At 48.7% G+C, this 17,090-nt stretch overlaps 1 protein-coding gene across 5 annotated transcripts in view; it reads right to left on the bottom strand.

Annotated features, from left to right (window-relative positions):
- Window positions 1-1,070: 1,070 nt before the first annotated feature.
- Window positions 1,071-17,090, bottom strand: part of zzef1 (zinc finger, ZZ-type with EF hand domain 1) — a 28,920-nt gene continuing 12,900 nt past the window's right edge. For 3 of the 5 annotated variants that reach the window (XM_013912733.1, XM_013912734.1, XM_013912735.1), the window contains exons 31-54: window positions 16,336-16,455; window positions 16,059-16,220; window positions 15,809-15,941; window positions 14,797-14,935; window positions 14,554-14,719; window positions 14,208-14,470; window positions 13,940-14,112; window positions 13,633-13,825; window positions 13,398-13,543; window positions 12,739-13,019; window positions 10,964-11,138; window positions 10,722-10,854; window positions 10,418-10,644; window positions 9,964-10,272; window positions 9,785-9,885; window positions 9,574-9,709; window positions 9,117-9,476; window positions 8,891-9,034; window positions 8,638-8,806; window positions 8,462-8,560; window positions 8,203-8,368; window positions 7,326-7,476; window positions 5,241-5,312; window positions 1,071-3,118 (exon numbers count right to left, since the gene is read on the bottom strand). In XM_013912733.1, coding sequence (XP_013768187.1) covers window positions 3,038-3,118; window positions 5,241-5,312; window positions 7,326-7,476; window positions 8,203-8,368; window positions 8,462-8,560; window positions 8,638-8,806; window positions 8,891-9,034; window positions 9,117-9,476; window positions 9,574-9,709; window positions 9,785-9,885; window positions 9,964-10,272; window positions 10,418-10,644; window positions 10,722-10,854; window positions 10,964-11,138; window positions 12,739-13,019; window positions 13,398-13,543; window positions 13,633-13,825; window positions 13,940-14,112; window positions 14,208-14,470; window positions 14,554-14,719; window positions 14,797-14,935; window positions 15,809-15,941; window positions 16,059-16,220; window positions 16,336-16,455 — 4,099 coding nt within the window. In that variant the 3' untranslated portion in view covers window positions 1,071-3,037. The remainder of the gene's footprint in view (window positions 3,119-5,240; window positions 5,313-7,325; window positions 7,477-8,202; window positions 8,369-8,461; window positions 8,561-8,637; window positions 8,807-8,890; window positions 9,035-9,116; window positions 9,477-9,573; window positions 9,710-9,784; window positions 9,886-9,963; window positions 10,273-10,417; window positions 10,645-10,721; window positions 10,855-10,963; window positions 11,139-12,738; window positions 13,020-13,397; window positions 13,544-13,632; window positions 13,826-13,939; window positions 14,113-14,207; window positions 14,471-14,553; window positions 14,720-14,796; window positions 14,936-15,808; window positions 15,942-16,058; window positions 16,221-16,335; window positions 16,456-17,090) is intronic. The other 2 variants (XM_013912736.1, XM_013912737.1) reach the window with 2 other exon arrangements.

Here is a 17,090-nt window from a genome sequence, read left to right as displayed (position 1 = left end):
GAGCAGATTTATTGATGCAGTCAATGGGGACATGGAGAGGGTGGGTGTAACAGAAGAGGAAGGACATCGTGAGGTGGAGTCAGATGATCTATTGTGGGGACCCTGAAAGGGGCCGTAAAAATGTCATTTGTAGCTCTTAACTCTCCTCATTCAGTGAACATTTCAACTCAACGTTGAACACTTGGAGCTCCACAGAATATCAGCACAGCTTGAAACAGTTTCTCACAGCAGCATGCATTCAGCATTTCTTCCTTGAAAGTGCCACATTTTGGGAGGTTTCCCCATAGATTGCAGCTCGTGCAAGCCTTTTCTTTCTCTCCACCTCAGGTGAATAAGCGCAGCGGGAAGCTGCATGAACAATCAGAAGGAAGCAGGACACGGAGGGGGGGAGCAGAAGAGCTGACTCACTCCAGTGTGGGGGCTTTTGTGGCGCAGCGGGGCACTGAATCATCTGGAGCCTTATTGAATATTTCCTCCATTTGATGTCATTATCGCCCCAGCGATCATCGCCGCCATCATCAGCGCTGTCCCCGAGACTCTAGCAGGCTGACCAGGAGCTGATGACGCTGAATAAATCAAAGTCGTACGACGGGGCTGCTCAAAGAAACAACAAAGCGAGCGGTTTTTGTTTTATAGTGCAGAGGATAAGATGCATTTGTTTTTAAGAAGTCAAAGGGTGAAAGCAAACTCTTGATGGCGCTGGCTCACTGTGCGGGCTCTAATCACTGCTGAACGATCGATCAAACTTTATTTACCGCAGCACACGCTGCTCCTACAGAAAGATGACAGCAGGCGCCAAATTTAAGTCATTTCTATCTTTTATTAGAAATGGATGACATTTCAACCCAAGCAGGACTTTAGTTTTACCTTCGGTGTGCCATGCATACAAAACCAGAATCCGAGTGTCCGTGTTAGTGCCGGTAATGTTTATTTGTAAGGGGTTGATATCAAAGTCTTTTTTTCTCCTGTGCAATTAATATTCACAGATATGTACATTCAGATTAGTCAGCCTCAAATATCAGCGTGAAAAGAAAAGCAACGTTAAAAGTAAAAAGTTACAAAAACCCCTCAAATTAAACAATATATTTCTCTTTTAAAATATAATTAATAAGAACTCCGGTAACACGAGTTAAATTATGATTGCTTCAGTTTAACCATAGGCACATAGTAGATCGGTGAGGCGTTGTAGAAGCCCAGCGGAGGGCACATCTTGGCCTTTGCTAACTGCGGTTGATGTTTGTGTGAACAAAACCACCAGCAGTCCGTGTGGGGCCACTTCAGAATTAAAAGATGAAGAAATAAAAGAGACACAAACAAAAAAGACGACGCGACGTCTCAAGGTTTCCTCTGCGCCTCGCAGGTGGAGCTGCGTGAGAGACACAACGAACTCCACCAGGATCTCTCACAGACGTTCACGACGACAGTTTCTTTGGTATAAAACTACCACGCCTTCCTACAACTCAAAACTGCATTCATCCAATAATGATTGGGACTCAGACATGCATGATTCGAAGCGTGACGTGGCCACGTGCCGCACGATGAGACGAAGGGTTAGGCGACACGTTTAGGAAGCGACTGAACGTGAGGACCTGATGTTGAACAGCAGTCAGATTCACTTCATAATAACGTGTCACAGGGTCAGCGATGAAAGTCGAGGCCTTCGAGGGATCGGGCGCTTCTCAAGAACAACATTTGACATCATGATAGTTTTTCATAAAATAGTGAAACGGTCTCAGATTTCCCTCTGCTGCCGTCCTGTGAGCCTTCGTTCCCTTTATACACAGGTCAGATCCATGTTTAGCATATTTATTGTGACACGTCGATTTCACCGTTCAATGAGAAAAAAAAAGGAGGAAGAAGAAAGGAAGCACAGAGGGTAAAAAGTAAAGGAGGAGGCGGCAAGGAAGGATGGAGAGGGATTAGCTAGTAGGTCATTACTTTCTCTCTGTGGTGACTAATGAGACCCGAATGTCCCGGACAGTATTTTTAGGATGCTTCTCGTGTCCACGGAGACGCAAGTCGCCAAGGTGACCCGTTTTCACCACGATCAACTGGCGGCTGTATCTGAACGGCTTGTCGTCGTGTCTCAGTGGCAAAAACATCCTAGATCTGTAATATTTACCTGAAGGTTGCAGGTCGAGTCTAAACGTGTGGCGTGTCATTAAAGGGCGTGCCTGCACGACACCAGGACTTTGTGTCTTTTTACAGGATGCCCTTAACAACAATAACGTGTGCAGAACGACCTCTTTTGCTGAATTGTAACATTAGTAAAACCTTCCTGTACGTTTAACGCAGGCGACAGAGGGGGGACCCAACTGTGTCTCACTGCTTCCATGTGAGGGGCGGAGTCTCTCAGCCACGCCCTGCAGCGCTCTCAGAGAGAAAGAGACATCCTGCTCAGTGACAATGACGGCACTGAGGTGTGGTTACATTTCCCTGTGTGCAATACTAACAGCAGGTCTACGGGTCTTTTGCACATGTGGAATTATTATGCAACGCTGTCGCTGTCGTGGGTGTGTCAAAATGCAAGCGTGAGGAACATTAATGCAGAAACCACCTATGGGAGTGACTGATGAAGCCAGCAATGTCAGCTGTCCCATGTCTGAAAAGTGCTTACGCAACCCAGAGCGGCCGCTGTACAGAAGGGAGGGGAAAGGCAGGAAAACTAGGAATAACACTTCCCCTGGAAGGCTGCAAATTTGGCACACTTGATGTCATTTAGCACAGATACTTCAAGTCAAAAATAATGACAGTTACACCCTACATTTGTTCCGGTTTCAGTGAATGCACATGCTGATATAACCGAGTCCCCTAAGGCAAAAAGGATTGTAAGTGTGGAAAGCTGTTCGAGTCCCCTCCACACCCACGTCCACAGTGCTGCACTGCGAGCTACCGTCTGAAGAGTAAGAGGGGGTCCTGGTAGAGGAAAAGCAGTAGATGGTAAACCGAGGTTCTCCTCTGGATCTCTGTGCCTGTTAAACAAGCAGAGTCAGGATGTGTCCCCTTCAAGTTATCCTCCTCCTTCCCTCGGGTCCTCTCACGGGGACATGTTGAGTAGCTTCGTAGATTTATTGGGGTAATTGATGGCCAGGCTGATGGCAGCGATGTTCTTCAGTGCCTGCACAGAAAGCAAAAGTACGTCAGGAAACAGCTGCAGGTACAAAGAAATACTCAGTTCATCTATACAGCATCACACTACAGCAAAGGGCCCGACACGCAGACCACCCCTGTGAACAGGCGCTTGGCGACAGCAGGGAGGAAAACCTCCCATTAGAGGAAGAACCCTCCGACAGAATCAGGCTCGATGAGGCGGAACAAACAGTGCAGATGTTAATATTAAGGATGACTTTCTGAAACTAACGATGCCATAACGTCTCTACGTCTGTGCTGTGCCAGGTTAACATGAAACTTTGTCCCTTATTAGCCGCGTCCTGTTATCGTCCACCATGACACCTGCTCAGAGCGGGGTCTAGTTTTCCTTTGTCGAGTCCACTAATGGCAGCGGGACAAAAACCCAAACACTTCCACGATAATTAATAACGCCGTCACATTCAGTCGGTCACGTGCATCACTCTGATTTCTGCACATAAGATCTGTCAGAATATCAGGAAACTGTTGTAGGCTGATGCAGCTTCTGCTCCAAGGAAACATTCAGTGGAAGTGTTTCAAACAGCAGATTGATTCACATATTTGATCTGAAAGATTTTCACGTTGGTGCACTTTTGATGTCTGCAGCTCCCGGGGACCTGCGTCTTCTCCTGGTCTCAAACTGGACAGCTTGCATGTTTAGGCTGTGTGACACTGACAAACATGTTCAGAGCTGCTCTGCAGTACAGAAATATTTAGTATTGCCTAGAAACCATTTCCATTTGTTTTCTCCCAGTTCAGCTTTCCATTTTGACATTTAAGAGTCTGCAGCTCCTCGAGTGCAGCAGCCAGGCTGCAGACATGCACCAAAGGAAAGGACACATTACACCCAGTATGGCCGACTTGTGCTGGTTTGCTTCACAGTTCATTTGACACATTGCATAGCATTAAAACATGTCCCACACCAAGTTATACCCATTTGTCCCAGTGCGAACCACACCATCGTTTCTTTTAAGCTATAAATTGCACATTTTCAGTTCTCTAAGCGCAGCTAGTGCCATGCAAGCAGGTGGATGCAGTGAACTGTTAGCAGACAGCTAACTAGTGAGCAGCCAAATCAATGAGCTGAGGGTGGCCGTCGGATGAGAGGATTCATCACTTCAGTCCCTTTTTCACATTATACCTGCTCGTTTCATTAATGGTTAATATAAAGCATGCAGCCACAGCGGATGCAGCCTTAATTTAATCAAACACTTGTGTCTTTTATCTCCTCACAGAGGAGAGCAGATATATGCACTGCAGGATTAATGATGAAGCTCATTCTGCTCTTTCCATCTTGCGGCTCTACAATAATTCTTTAACAATGTTTCATTTAATTGCTTCCTCCTCCCTCCTCCAGCCTGCAGCTCAGCTCCAGGAAACGCTCCGTCTCATCGCGCTCGCCGATTCGGCTGTCACCGTGCTCACGGGGTCTGGTGGGCAATTTCATCAAATCAAAAACACACTGTTTAACTAAGTGATCAGTAAGTGATGGGCAGCCCTGTGCATGACTTTAAGCTGTGAAGACACGACGGCGAGCGAAGCCGTCCTCGGTGGCTTCAGAGCGTTTGGGACATCAGCTGATTTGCCCCAAATATCCATTGTTATCGTAACAGTTTGGACTATTGTGTCACCTTTGGGTTTGTTTTCACCCTGACAGGTATTAGGTAACCACTCAGCAGAACCACCCACAGTGTGCTTTTCATGCTGCATCCTCTGCTCCTCCTAACTGCCTGTGGGCTCCTCTGCTATACTGCGTGGTCCTGAGTGCAGAGGACACTGTGGCTCGCTCTGCCACACATGCTAATGGACTGTAATTACCAAATACATTAGTCCCGAGCACAGCCCACACACATTCAAAACAAGGGGAGGGGGTGCAGAGGGATCTGCTAGGTGTCAACAGCTCTGTGATTCACTAGCAAAAGACTCCAGGCGAGCTGACTCACAGCAACTCAAGAGCGTTCAATCAGTGGGACTGCGTGGTTAAGAAAGAGTTGCATAACACTTTAAGGTGCACGAGCAACTTCTCTGAGCTGCTACCGTCCGCTGAGCGCAATGCTTTGAATTTAGGAATATGTTAATATGCAAAGACAAAGAGAGAGAGGAAGCCTTACCATGGCGGTGTGGTTGAGGAGCTGCTCATCAGTGGTCATGGCTAACAGGTACTCCTGGAGGACGCCCTGAGCCTGGAAGACACGTCCAACGCAGGTAAATTAGTAATGCATCGTTTGCACCATTCCAGCATTTAGTTTGATGCATGCATGCAAGACGCATGAATAAAACCAGATAAAGAAGGAACTTCCTGAAACAGAGCAGCAGGCTCCATAAAAGAGGCGCTCGGTTATAAATGAGGCCTGGTTCCCTGACCTCTCTTCATCTCAGCATCTAACTGAAGCGTGGGATGTTGGAATAGTCATTGAAAATTATAAACAAACTAAACGAGAGCTTCCACTTGGCCCTATGAGAGAGATGTACCTTGGGCTTACATAAGCACAGGGATTTGGAAAACACAGATAAGACTACACAGAGGCTAAATGGACTGAGACTGGCCAAATTGAGCTTTTACAGCACTGGAAACACAGTCCAGAGCTCTGCTCCAGCATTCATCCAAAGTGTTTACGCTGTAGGAGCAACCCAGGACGATTTGTACAGGCAGTGGTGCACGACTTACAGCTTGGATTCCTAAACACAACTTTCCCTTCTTAGGCAGCGACTTAATTGACTCTCAGAGGAGCTGACCATGAACTTTATGTGCATTCAGAGAACGAGAAGCCCGAACGTGAAGCCCGGTGGCCCCTAAAGCCCTCTAATAAGCTGCGTAGGCGCTCAGAGCTAATGCAGCCACAGAGGACTCGATGCTGCTCGTTAGCTTCGTATGACTTGAACATTTTGTCACCACGGCGCTGGTCAGTATGGCCGTGCATCATCACTGCAGTCAGCTCTGACAGCCAACTTTAGTCACATCTTTCTGAGGAAGATCACAGATGCTTCCCCAGTATGTCAGCCACAGTGGACACCAGCATTCCCAGTTTTGGCTGGATGTAATCTAAACGCTTTGTAGCCCATTTGTCACCAGTCTAATCCAGTTTACAACCACACTTCCAATAATCCCGGACCAAGCACATCTCAGCCCACCCTTACTTCGACAGCTGCAACACGACGTGTTCATGTGTGGTGTTAAAACCACGGAGCCATTTCACACCCATCAGGAAAATCACAGTTGCGTCACATTCACTGGAGAACTTGGCGCGGCGTGAACAACAACTACTGCTGACGTCACACAGCTTCACTCTAAGAAAGAAAATCTGCATCATACGTGTTTGTATAACCGAAGTGTGTCTGCAGTGCTGCTGTACACAACGCGTTACACACCATCATGTGTTGTTACGCTGACTGCAGTATTCATGAGGGGCATCCCAGGCAAATGTACTGAGCGCCACTACCGCCCCCTGGTGCTTGTTCAGAAACACTGCAGAACCTCAGCTCGCCAGTCCCTCTCTTACACGTGACAACATCGAGCGGGTGCAGCAGAGACTCCGTCCTGTAAGACGATTTAAGTCATGTCCTTTTATTATCAGAGAGAAGCCTCGGGCCTCGCTGGGAAGGCTGCAGGAGAGGTCCTGCTTTTCTGGTCCTGCCTGCTTCCCCTGCATCGACAGATGGGAAACTCCTGGCTGATGGTGCGCTCATAATCTCGAGACTTCTCTTCATTAATAATTCAAAACAACTGAGACGGAGAAAGAGAGCGAGCATTCATAAGCATCACAGTGAGCAGCATCTCTTCATCGTCCGTGCAGCACGGCGCTGTCCCACAGATGGCTTTGGCCACGAGCCGAGCGTAGAACAGGTGCACGGTAAACATGCTCACAGAGACGCAGACAGGAGCTCTGAGTAAATGCTCCTTCATATTAGATCTTTACTGTTGGAATGCTTCATATTTCAAAAGTGACAAAAACATGAAGAAAAAGGATTTTTAGCTGATCAGCTGTGTGTGTGTGTGTGTGTGTGTGTGTGTGTGTGTGTGTGTGTGCGCACGCTTCATATGTTGGTGGGCCCAAATCCAGGTCCCCACAGGGCTGAAGGCATTTTGGTCAGGGTCAGGCATTCATTATAGATGGTGAGGTTATGGAAAGCGTTATGTCCATGGGATGTCCCCACGAGGATGGCAAACCAGACGTGTGTGTTGATGCATTACTCACGATTGCACGGGCCTCTGCGATAAAGAAGAGTTCAGTGAGGGCTCTGTGAAGAGGCAGCAGCACCGTGATGCTGGTGGGATCCTGGCTCAGGCTGTTCTCCATAGACATGAAGAGCTGCCACAGAGGTCGCAGCAGCGTCAGCGTGCAGGCTCTGCAGCAACACATCAACAGCAGGATGAAAAGCTGGCACAAAATGCTAATATCACCTCCTTAACTCTCAAACTTTGTCTGTTCATCATCTTACAAGTCTGTCATCATGAGGTCATCTCGTTCAGCCGCCCCCCACCTTTTTTGCACCACGGACCGGCCTTTAAGGTGTCGCGGATAAATACAACAAAATAAAACCAGTACCGGTACCAAAAAAAGAAGATTTATTCATAACACACAGGAAACGACCCAGGATAAAAAATAATGATAAAAAGCCTGAAAACCATAAATTTCACACTCGAGCCTCAACTTTCGCGACCTGGTACCAGTCCAGGGCCCGGTGGTTGGGGACCGCTGATATAGCTCCCAACTCAAACGCAGAAAACCCTTTAAAGAGATTTTCTAGGACGCTAAACGGATGATTTCACTCTTAAAGATGGAGCTGCTGCCCGTCTACACACCAACTTCTATGAATTCCCTCATCGTGACCTGATGGTTGCTGGGTCAGTTTGCACATATGGAAATTTCTAAACGCATACTTTACCTAATTTCCATCATGATTACAAGAGCATGTATGATGGCTTCTATGCAAACGCTGCGTGGAGGTGCACTCCTGCACCAGGACATGATGCTGAGCTAAAGATGAGAGGTAGACGGCACGGCTGCATCCAGGTGGGAGTGTGACAGTCACGGACGCATTTACAGAAAAAAAGAAGGAGGCTCGACCTACGTCTGGGACTGACACTGCAGCAGACGCAGCAACAGGTGAATGGCTCTCAGTCGCTGGTTTCCAGTCTGTCGACAGGCCACGCCCACTTGCCACTCCCAGATGTCGGCTAGTGGCAGTTGGCTGAGCACTTGGTCATCAGCTAGCATTTGCTTCAGTATCTCAAAACCTGATGAGCGAGCAGAGAAGAGTTGATGTTAATGTGACGTTCAACAAAAAGGCTGCAAAGCGAATCTGAACCCAAACAGAAGGAGGACGGCACCTGTCTGAAAACGGCCCCTGTGTCCCCCCGTTACGGTGAACTTGTAGCCCCACTCTGTGTTGCTCATGTCTGACATGAATCTGTAGTACAGGGTATCACCTGAGAAAGCCAGAGATGCAAATATGAAGTGAACAGTCACACGATCTCAAACGCAAACACACACGGACGGTCCTCACCGGGGATTTCAAAATCGGACCACTTCTGCGGAGACCCACTGAAGTTGTGAACATCTTGGACAAAATCGCTGCTGCTGGACATGATGAGCTCGTCGCAGCCTTCCTCTGTGTAGCAGCGGGAATCGAATTTTACGGACAGGTAGATGGCGCCAGGGATGTGCACCTTGTCCTGAGGGCAGAACACACGACATGAATCCCAACACAGCGCAGGTCTTTGTGGAGTTCACGTTTGAAGCAACAACAACCGGCTCACCTCAAAGTTGGTGTTGTTATCGTACGGGTGTTTGGACTCTCTGACCTGCACTGCCATGCCAGGCTCCTCCATGAACTGGCAAGCAGTGAGAGAGAGACTGCAGAGCATGCTGTGGCTGCAGCCCTTCAGCACCCTCTGAAGAATCTGATTGTAAAAGCAAACAAAGCGGCTTCAGCCCATCGTGTACTCGCACACTACTTTTGTTCACTTCTGCCTCCCGTCTCACCTTCTCCCACGACGGCCGCTCCTCCAGCTGCATCAGCATGTCCAAGATGTAAGCCATGTGCGAGGCCCCGCTCAGCTCCAGGGCCTCCTCGCTCATCGGCGCGTCTGCGGGCCAGTCGGCCAGCAACGACGCCAGCACGTGGCGAGCGTACAGCGTGGCGATGGCCTGGTTGACCTTCACCAGGTACTGACGAACGGCTCGGTTGCTGCGCACATCCAGCTCTTTGTGCAGCAGAGCGGAGCTTTTGGTGCGTCTCTGTTTGGCATAGCTGAGCTGGAGGTCGCTCTCCGAGTTGGTGATGAGCTTCTGGGCTACGACGTTGATCTCCTCTGTGGCCTTTTCACAGTGACTCGGTTTAGACTGCCAGGCCAATCAAGAACATTATCATTTCAAACAACGACTTGTAACACTTTTGACTGAGAAACTGGTGTTTTAGAGCATTTTTGGAACAACCCACCATGCAAGACACCACAATCATGTCCGTGTCCACAGCTTTGGTGTTCCGCTCCTCAGACCGAGGCCGCCGGCTGGATTGCCACTTCTGGGCCAGCGTACGGATCGTCTCGTCCGTTTTTATCTCTTCTCCATCAAATCTGAAAAGCACAACATCACAGCAAGTTTTAGATTTGAGTGAATCCATGAATCACAAAGTAAATCTTCATCCTCACCTCTTCTGGACCTCCAGGAAGAACGAGTCGGTCCTCTTCATCTGCAGCTCATACATAGCTCGCAGAATGGGCAAAGGGGCGTTTAAGGCATCGTGGGTGATCTGCATTTGGAAGGAAAAAAGTCTTGAGCGTTTTCTTTCACCCCAGGTTTGGCTGCGCGTGTTTGCAGCACAACTCACTTGGAAGCAAATCTTTGTCTCCTCATCCAGACCCTCCAGCGGGTCGGGCTTATTGACATCCGTGTCGTCAGCACAGCAGCTGGAGTGGTCCGAGTCGTGCTCCTTGTCCTGCTCTCGTTGCTCTCGCTCCGGGTCCTGGGCCATGGAATGGATCTCCCTCTTTGAGGAGTACAGCATGATGGAGAGGATCTCCAGGTCGCGCAGCAGCCACAGCTTGCTGAAGCCGGTCCCCTTACTGCACTTCCTCACCAGCAGCTGGGTCAGGCCTGACTCCTGGATGGCTTCATGTGCGTGCTCCACTCCGTGCTTCTTAACAAAAAACACAACAGGACATGAAAAGGAATCGTGCCAAGTTTGTCTGATCAGAGTTGGGATACTGATCACGTTAAACAGGTCGGGGATAGCTTGTTGATAAGAAGCTGTCCAACGTGGAGGGCGGATATGGTTGGAGTACCTTGAGTAAGTTATAGAGGCCTTTAAGAGCCAAAGACAGGACCCAGGAAGCCTCCACGGCATCAGAAGAGCCGTTGTCCTGGCTCGTCTGCAACAGGTGGCTAATAATGGAGGTGAAATTGCCCAGGTAGCGACTGAGCAGCGTCTTTGGGCAGCCTTGGCCCTCTGGCTGCCCCGGTAGACCGACCGTGCAAGAATCCTGAGACTGGATGAGTTGGTAGTCCTTCACTACGAAAGCGAACACACAGAAGGTTAATCCAAAGATGACTCCTCATCATACGCGGTCCAGAAGCTACTGTGCTAACCTGTTTTCCTCTTGCGTGTTCTAACGTCCACCACCGCAGCATGGTTCTTTTCTGTGAAGTGTTTCAGCAAGATCATGTTGTGCTTTTCATTGGCGTTGTCGATAAACACCGTCTGGGTGCCCACGCACAGCACCTGGCGTGCACGCACACACACACACACACACACACACACACGTCACAATAGGCTTCACAGAGTCTCAGTAAGGTTTCAGACTCCACAGCATCAACTGTCTTCTACCCACCTCGGCGAAGCCCACGAGCACCAGCAGTGTGAAGAGGTTGGTGCGCTTCAGAGTCTGCGGCAGCTGCTGAATGCAATGGTCAGTGAAGGCGGCGATGATTGTGCACCACTCGGGGCAAGCATTGAGACTGTGCAAAATGTCTGCCACCGTGCATGCCCAGTCCAAGCCAATGCGACTGCAACCAAACATCCAAACAGCTGTTTACACATCCACAAAAAACAACAACAGGGAAAAACAAACAAACTGGCGCCACCTCTGCCGTTAGGCCCATAATTTTGTAGTTTCCCTCTATAAAGCCCCGCAGGGGATTTCAAATCGATCGATCTGCGATCGACGTTCGGGGGATTGTAGGATGTACAAACAGTTTTATACATGTTTTATCGTTCAGACATTTTCAGAGGCTCAAAAGTAATTGGACAAAGAGCATCATCAACCCTGGGCACTCGAGCCGCAGCTGGCACGCCCAGTTGTGGCTCGACACGCATTAACCAGAGAAAGTGCATGAAGAAATAAATATCTACGGCCGGGCCGCACTGCACAGACACAGCTGTGCACTTCTCAACGACGGTATGTGAGCTAACAGCAAACGCCAGCGTCAGCACCACGGAAATACACGGATACATCCGAAGACTCGAGACGCTTTCAGGACTGAGGTGTTCGGACCAATGTTTTCTTTCCTGATCAAACCAGAAAGCTTTAAGAAGCAGCTGGATTCGTCTCTCAGACACAGAGGACATCGAAATGCAGCCGACTGAACTGAAAGCTCGACTCTGCGGGGTCAAAGTTTGCAGAACTACGAGCGCAGCTGAATCCACAGCTGTGCGTGTTCATGGAGCTGCACGTCACTACCTGACACGTTTAACGGTCTTAAAAACACTGCACGGGGCTTATTGACAGTATTCGGCTCACAGATCTGTGTGAGCTGATCTCCCGTCACACTAAGTGTCCTCAGGTCTGAATGTGGACGCTCGGAGACTCTGAGTGGGAGACCAGGACCACGTTAACACGCGTGTCCCTGCATTAACAAACGTGTCGTATTGGCCCAGTTTTTCGCATCATTGTTGAGGGGACCATAAATATACAGAGACCATTAAATGCACTTTGCCAACATCTGTGAACAAATACAGTTCGATGAAGTTGTTCATTATAGTAACTGTTGCTATAGAGCGTTACTACATTTATTGTTCATGCACATGAGGACATTTTAGACGGCACTCATCATGCCGACCCTGCTCAAGAGCAAAATGTAGCAGCTGACAGAAAGCAGCAGGATGAATTTGTCGACCAATACTCTGCTCAGATTCAGCCAAATGCTGCAACGCCGATCGCTCAACACCCAATGACTCAAAGCCGAGAGCGTCTCATGGCAAAGACTGGCGCTTTTGTCAGACGCTTAAACTGAACCCAAAAGCTTTTCAGTTACTGAAGAGGAACCTGAAGGCAGAAAGACGGACAAACGAAAAGCATGTGAGGGCAGCTGCAGGTCTGTCAGAGCGCTGATGTCCACGCATTCAAGAAAAGGATTAAAAACAGTCCTTCTCTTTGACGTGATGTCACTTTGCCCAACTACTATCGAGCCTCTGAAAAAGGGACCAACGTATAAAAAAAACAGTTCACGCAGTATTTTGTTAAGACTCGTGAATAAAGGCTGATCTGCACTTCAATCACATGACTGTTAATTTAAAACAGAGGCAACTTTGTCCTGTATTTGTGATCAGCAGAGACATCGTCCTGGCTCGTCTGCAACAGGTGGATAATAACATAATGATATTTACCTGTCTAAACAGACGGCGCCCAGGCTGAAAAGCATGTGTATGGTCTTCCAGCCCTGGATGTCTGAACAGGACATCTCTCCTTGTATCAGCAACTCATACTTGTCAGCCAGAGCCTCTGTCACAGCAGCGTCAGCCTCCATGGGAGGGATCCGGAGCAGCAGCTGACCCAGGAGGCCTAAGGTGAGGTGGTAGGTCTCATTCAGAGAGCCAGCATTGGAAATGACTGCCTTAAAAAGCTGTGGCAGCATGGAGCTCAGACTGGGCAGACACAGGGAACAGCCCTGACAGGAAGACAGCACACGTGAGGATAAGAGGAGAATATGTCAGCGCAGTCATAGGAGTGACGAACCTTTAGAAACATGTACACAATCATTTATACTGTCCAACTGTTGGACAACGAGGTGCCGTCCAGCAAGGCTCGCCGTTTGTCCACTTCTCATTGTTTAAATGTGTAATTCAGCTTCTTCGTACTGACTGGAGTTTCCCTGAGAGTCTGCTGTATGGCCCACAGTGTCAGTGCCAGCCCCTGACCTCAGCCAAGCTAAACGGCTGACAGCAGATTAGCCTTGTAGCTGTAACTCCATATTTATTGCACAGACATGAGAGCTGTATCTCCTATCTTAATGTTTTAACCCCACAAAATGATTTTGGTCTCTTACTGGTTTGGCTGGAGGTAGCATGGCTGCCAGCAGTCCCAGGATCCTCTCTCTCGAGCACTCGGAGAACACGTGTCCCTGAAGGGGAACTGGGGGCAGCCTATCATCAGTTTCCTTGACAACATCAGATGTTGGCGAGTTGACTGCTCCTGGTCCACAATTTGGAGCAAAGAAGAGTAAATAAATAAATGAATACATTGAGTTGAACCAGGCCGAGCGTCTGGGTGAAAGCACTCACGTCGGACCACAGGAGAGAGGGCGTCTTCGCTGGACACCGACGGGGTCTGGCTGAGCCGGGCGGAGTCTAGGGTGTCTTGAGTGACCAGCTTCTTTTTGTCCCCCGGCCCACTGCTCGGAGGGAGCGACAACTCTGGCTGAGCAGGAGGAGGACAGCTCCCCTCCTCTGCCTTTTTCTCATCTGACGGTTTGTCCTGTTTGACAGAGGACAGGCTGACTTTTACACGTTTCTGCATCTTTTCTGTAAATCGGCGAGACCCAAACATGAGGACGTCACATTATCTTTGAACATGAGTTGCATTCCCCACCTTGTGCTTAGGAGATGAAGGAGAGCAGATTGCTGCTGTGCTACCAGGGAGCGAGGAGGTGTCCGTGGCTGTGCTGAGCTCTTGAGAGGACTCGGGAGAGACTGGACACAGCTCGCTGTCAGAAGCAGAATCGTTGGTGGACAGCAGAGCAAGCAAAGCAGAGGAACGGAAACCTATGCAGAGCACAGGAGAAACAGAGAGTATTACATGTTAATAACCAGTCTGTGCAACGTAAAATTATGCAAGTGCTACACTGCTGTGAACTTACCTTTGCCAGTCTGTCCTTTGAGCAAGCAGTCAGTGATGAGCTGGGAGCAGTGGGTCTGCAGGGCTTTGGCCACGTTCAGAGTGTCGCTGTCCAAGGTGTCTCCATCCGTTTGCTTCTCGCTGCTCAGCTCTGACGTGTACAGGGCCAAAGCAGCAAACAGCAGCCAGGAGTAGTTGTGGATGTAGGGCTGGATGAGACGGTGGCGATCGCTGATCCGTATGGTCACCATGGGGTACACGGTGATCCGATGGGTGGGCAGGTGGCTGGCGATGGGACGATAACCATTTAATAAAAGGAGAACTAAAGAGGCCAACCTCAACATTAAATGTGAGTTGACGCGCGTCACCTGTCAGGATACTTCTTTGCGTGGTAACAACCGAAGCACAGGTCAAAGTCTTCACACACGTTGCAGTTGATCCTGCTGCCTACAATAAGCCCCTGGCAATGATCGCAGGCATATTCCATGTTTACCATCTCATGGTCATCCTCGTGGCCTTCAGGCTTGGCACCACCTGGTTTGCATATACACCAGAGTGAGTATAACTACGGCTACGGGAAGGTCCTCTGATCATCGGTGTCATGCACTTACTAAGGAAGCAGGTCTTGCAGAGGTCCATGTCCATGCACTGCAGACATCGGTAGCGGTGCCAAGGTGCCATCCTCTCACAGCCATCGCAAGAGATCACGACGTTGAGCAGGTCACAATAGCGGGCAATGAACATGTGCATCTGTGGACGGAGCACGTGCCTGATTAGAGTTTTTAAAATGACGGAGCATGCGTGCACATGTGTGTAAGCTGCAGCACGAATCTGCAGGTTTTTGTAAATGCAAAGGGAAGAATGTGGAGAAGAGAAAACGCAGCCAGCTTTGAGGCGAGTCTGGCTGTGAACATTGAAACGTTCATGTAGGGCTGCGCGATACGACCAGAATCTCATGTCCCGATATAAAACATCTATCGTCCGATAACGATATAAATCACAGAAATGTAACATTTGCTGTGAATCTCGGGCAGCTCGACGTGAAGTGTTTCCAGCTGCGCGTCGTGTAGCTGAGTCGAGTGTTTTAACCGATGCATGAAACGATACATTTTAGTCATAAGTTGTAACGGCGCCGTTTCCTTTGTGAGTATTTATTACACGGCGTGCTGCGGGGAGAAGCCTGTTCTAACGTTTGAGTCTAAGCTTTATTTTTTAGCTCCTGGCGGCTCTTTTTTACTTCTCATCCGTCAATAATCTGCATCTTTCACGTGATTCAGTTTATTTTGAAAAGTCTCAACAGGATCTTGAGCTTTATTGTGAAAGGTTTATGTGGAACATAAACGAGCGGACACGCGATGCTGTTACCGTCGTTGTTGCTAACGACAACGCATAAAAACAGGCGCTTGTCCGTCAGCAGTGTGGGTATATTAAATATAAGAGAACTTTAATAAATTAACACAGCCACTACAGTGACATCAGAACCATGAACAAATATTACCGTAAACAGTTTATTTTGCGACAGCACGAAACAAACGATAGTGTAAAATGAAACGATGTTTTTATATCGTCATCTGATATATATGGTTATATCGAACAGCCCTACGTTCATGGACTGCAGTGTACCTTCCTCCTGTCCTCCATCGATTCCTCTTCATCAATTTTGTCATACCACTTCTCAAACATCCCGTCCATACACTCATCCATCCACTCCTGGTTCTTCTTGTAGTCTGCAATCTCGTCCTCCTCTGTCCACTGACTGCAGATGAAGTTAAACCACAGAAGAAACTTTATGAATAAAGCAGTTTGTGAAAACTGAGGTGTCTTTTGCCGCCTTCAGCAGCTTTTCGTACATTTAGACGAGCACTGAGATTACCTGATGGCAGTGTCATGGACGCTGATGTTCTCCTGAGACATGCTGAGGAGGAGGTCAGGAAGATTGATGCTCAGGAAGAAAGGAAGATCGTGCGCCTCCCAGTTCATGTCCAGGAGGTGCAACAAGCAGGTCTGCACACACGACAGGGCCGGCAGAAACGCTCTGTGGGCAGTGATCGCGATCAGGTCACCGTGCACGCACTTTCACAACAACACTTCCTGCACTTGCAACAAATCTAAATTCACAAAATCACGACGGGTTAGAGGAAAGCGCTCACTTCTCATTGAGGCTGCTGAAGCCCTGTACTGCCTCCACAAGCATGAGCACCAGCTGATGGTAGGAGCGCCTCACTTCCTCTCCCAGCTTTTGCCCGCTGTCTGACAGCTGAGAGAAATAACTGGAAAACACAAAGAAAATGTTGTTTCTGTGCAGCCAGTCAGCAAAACACCAAACTGACATCGGTGACTAATCTCCAAAAAGACTTGAGAACCAAACTAAACTGCTGCCATCACATTTTGGGACACAACTGTTAAAAACCTCTTGCTGTAAAAAGTCTTCTGGGGCCTGGAGAGACTCTGCGTGCTTTGCTGCAATCTGCAGAGTTTAACCCTTTAACTGGGTGAGTGTTTAAAGCAGGGGTGTCCAACTCCAGGCCTCGAGGGCCGGAGTCCTGCAGGTTTCAGAACTCGTCCTGGGTCAACACACTTGAATCACATAATTAGTTCATTTAGGCCTCTGGAGAACTTGAGGAGGTCATTTAGCCGTTTAAATCAGCTGTGTTGGATCAAGGACACGTCTAAAACCTGCAGGACACCGGCCCTCGTGGGCTGGAGTCGGACACCCCTGGTTTAAAAGGTAAATTAGGTCAGGGTTTAAAGGGTTAAATGAATCCATTCATTTATTTTCATTATGGAAATCTAAGACCTACTATCCCACTAGGACCAGTATGCGTGCAGCATCATATTCTGTGACCTTATTCTGATTGCTCCTGTGTCATGGAGGTTCATGCGTAAATGAATCGAAACTGAAAAA

Source organism: Pundamilia nyererei, unplaced genomic scaffold, assembly GCF_000239375.1.
Source record: "Pundamilia nyererei isolate P.nyererei 1_Seehausen unplaced genomic scaffold, PunNye1.0 scaffold00099, whole genome shotgun sequence".
NCBI lineage: Eukaryota > Metazoa > Chordata > Actinopteri > Cichliformes > Cichlidae > Pundamilia > Pundamilia nyererei.
The sequence above is the reverse complement of the archived record's forward strand: the minus strand, read 5'-3'. Positions and strand labels throughout refer to the sequence as shown.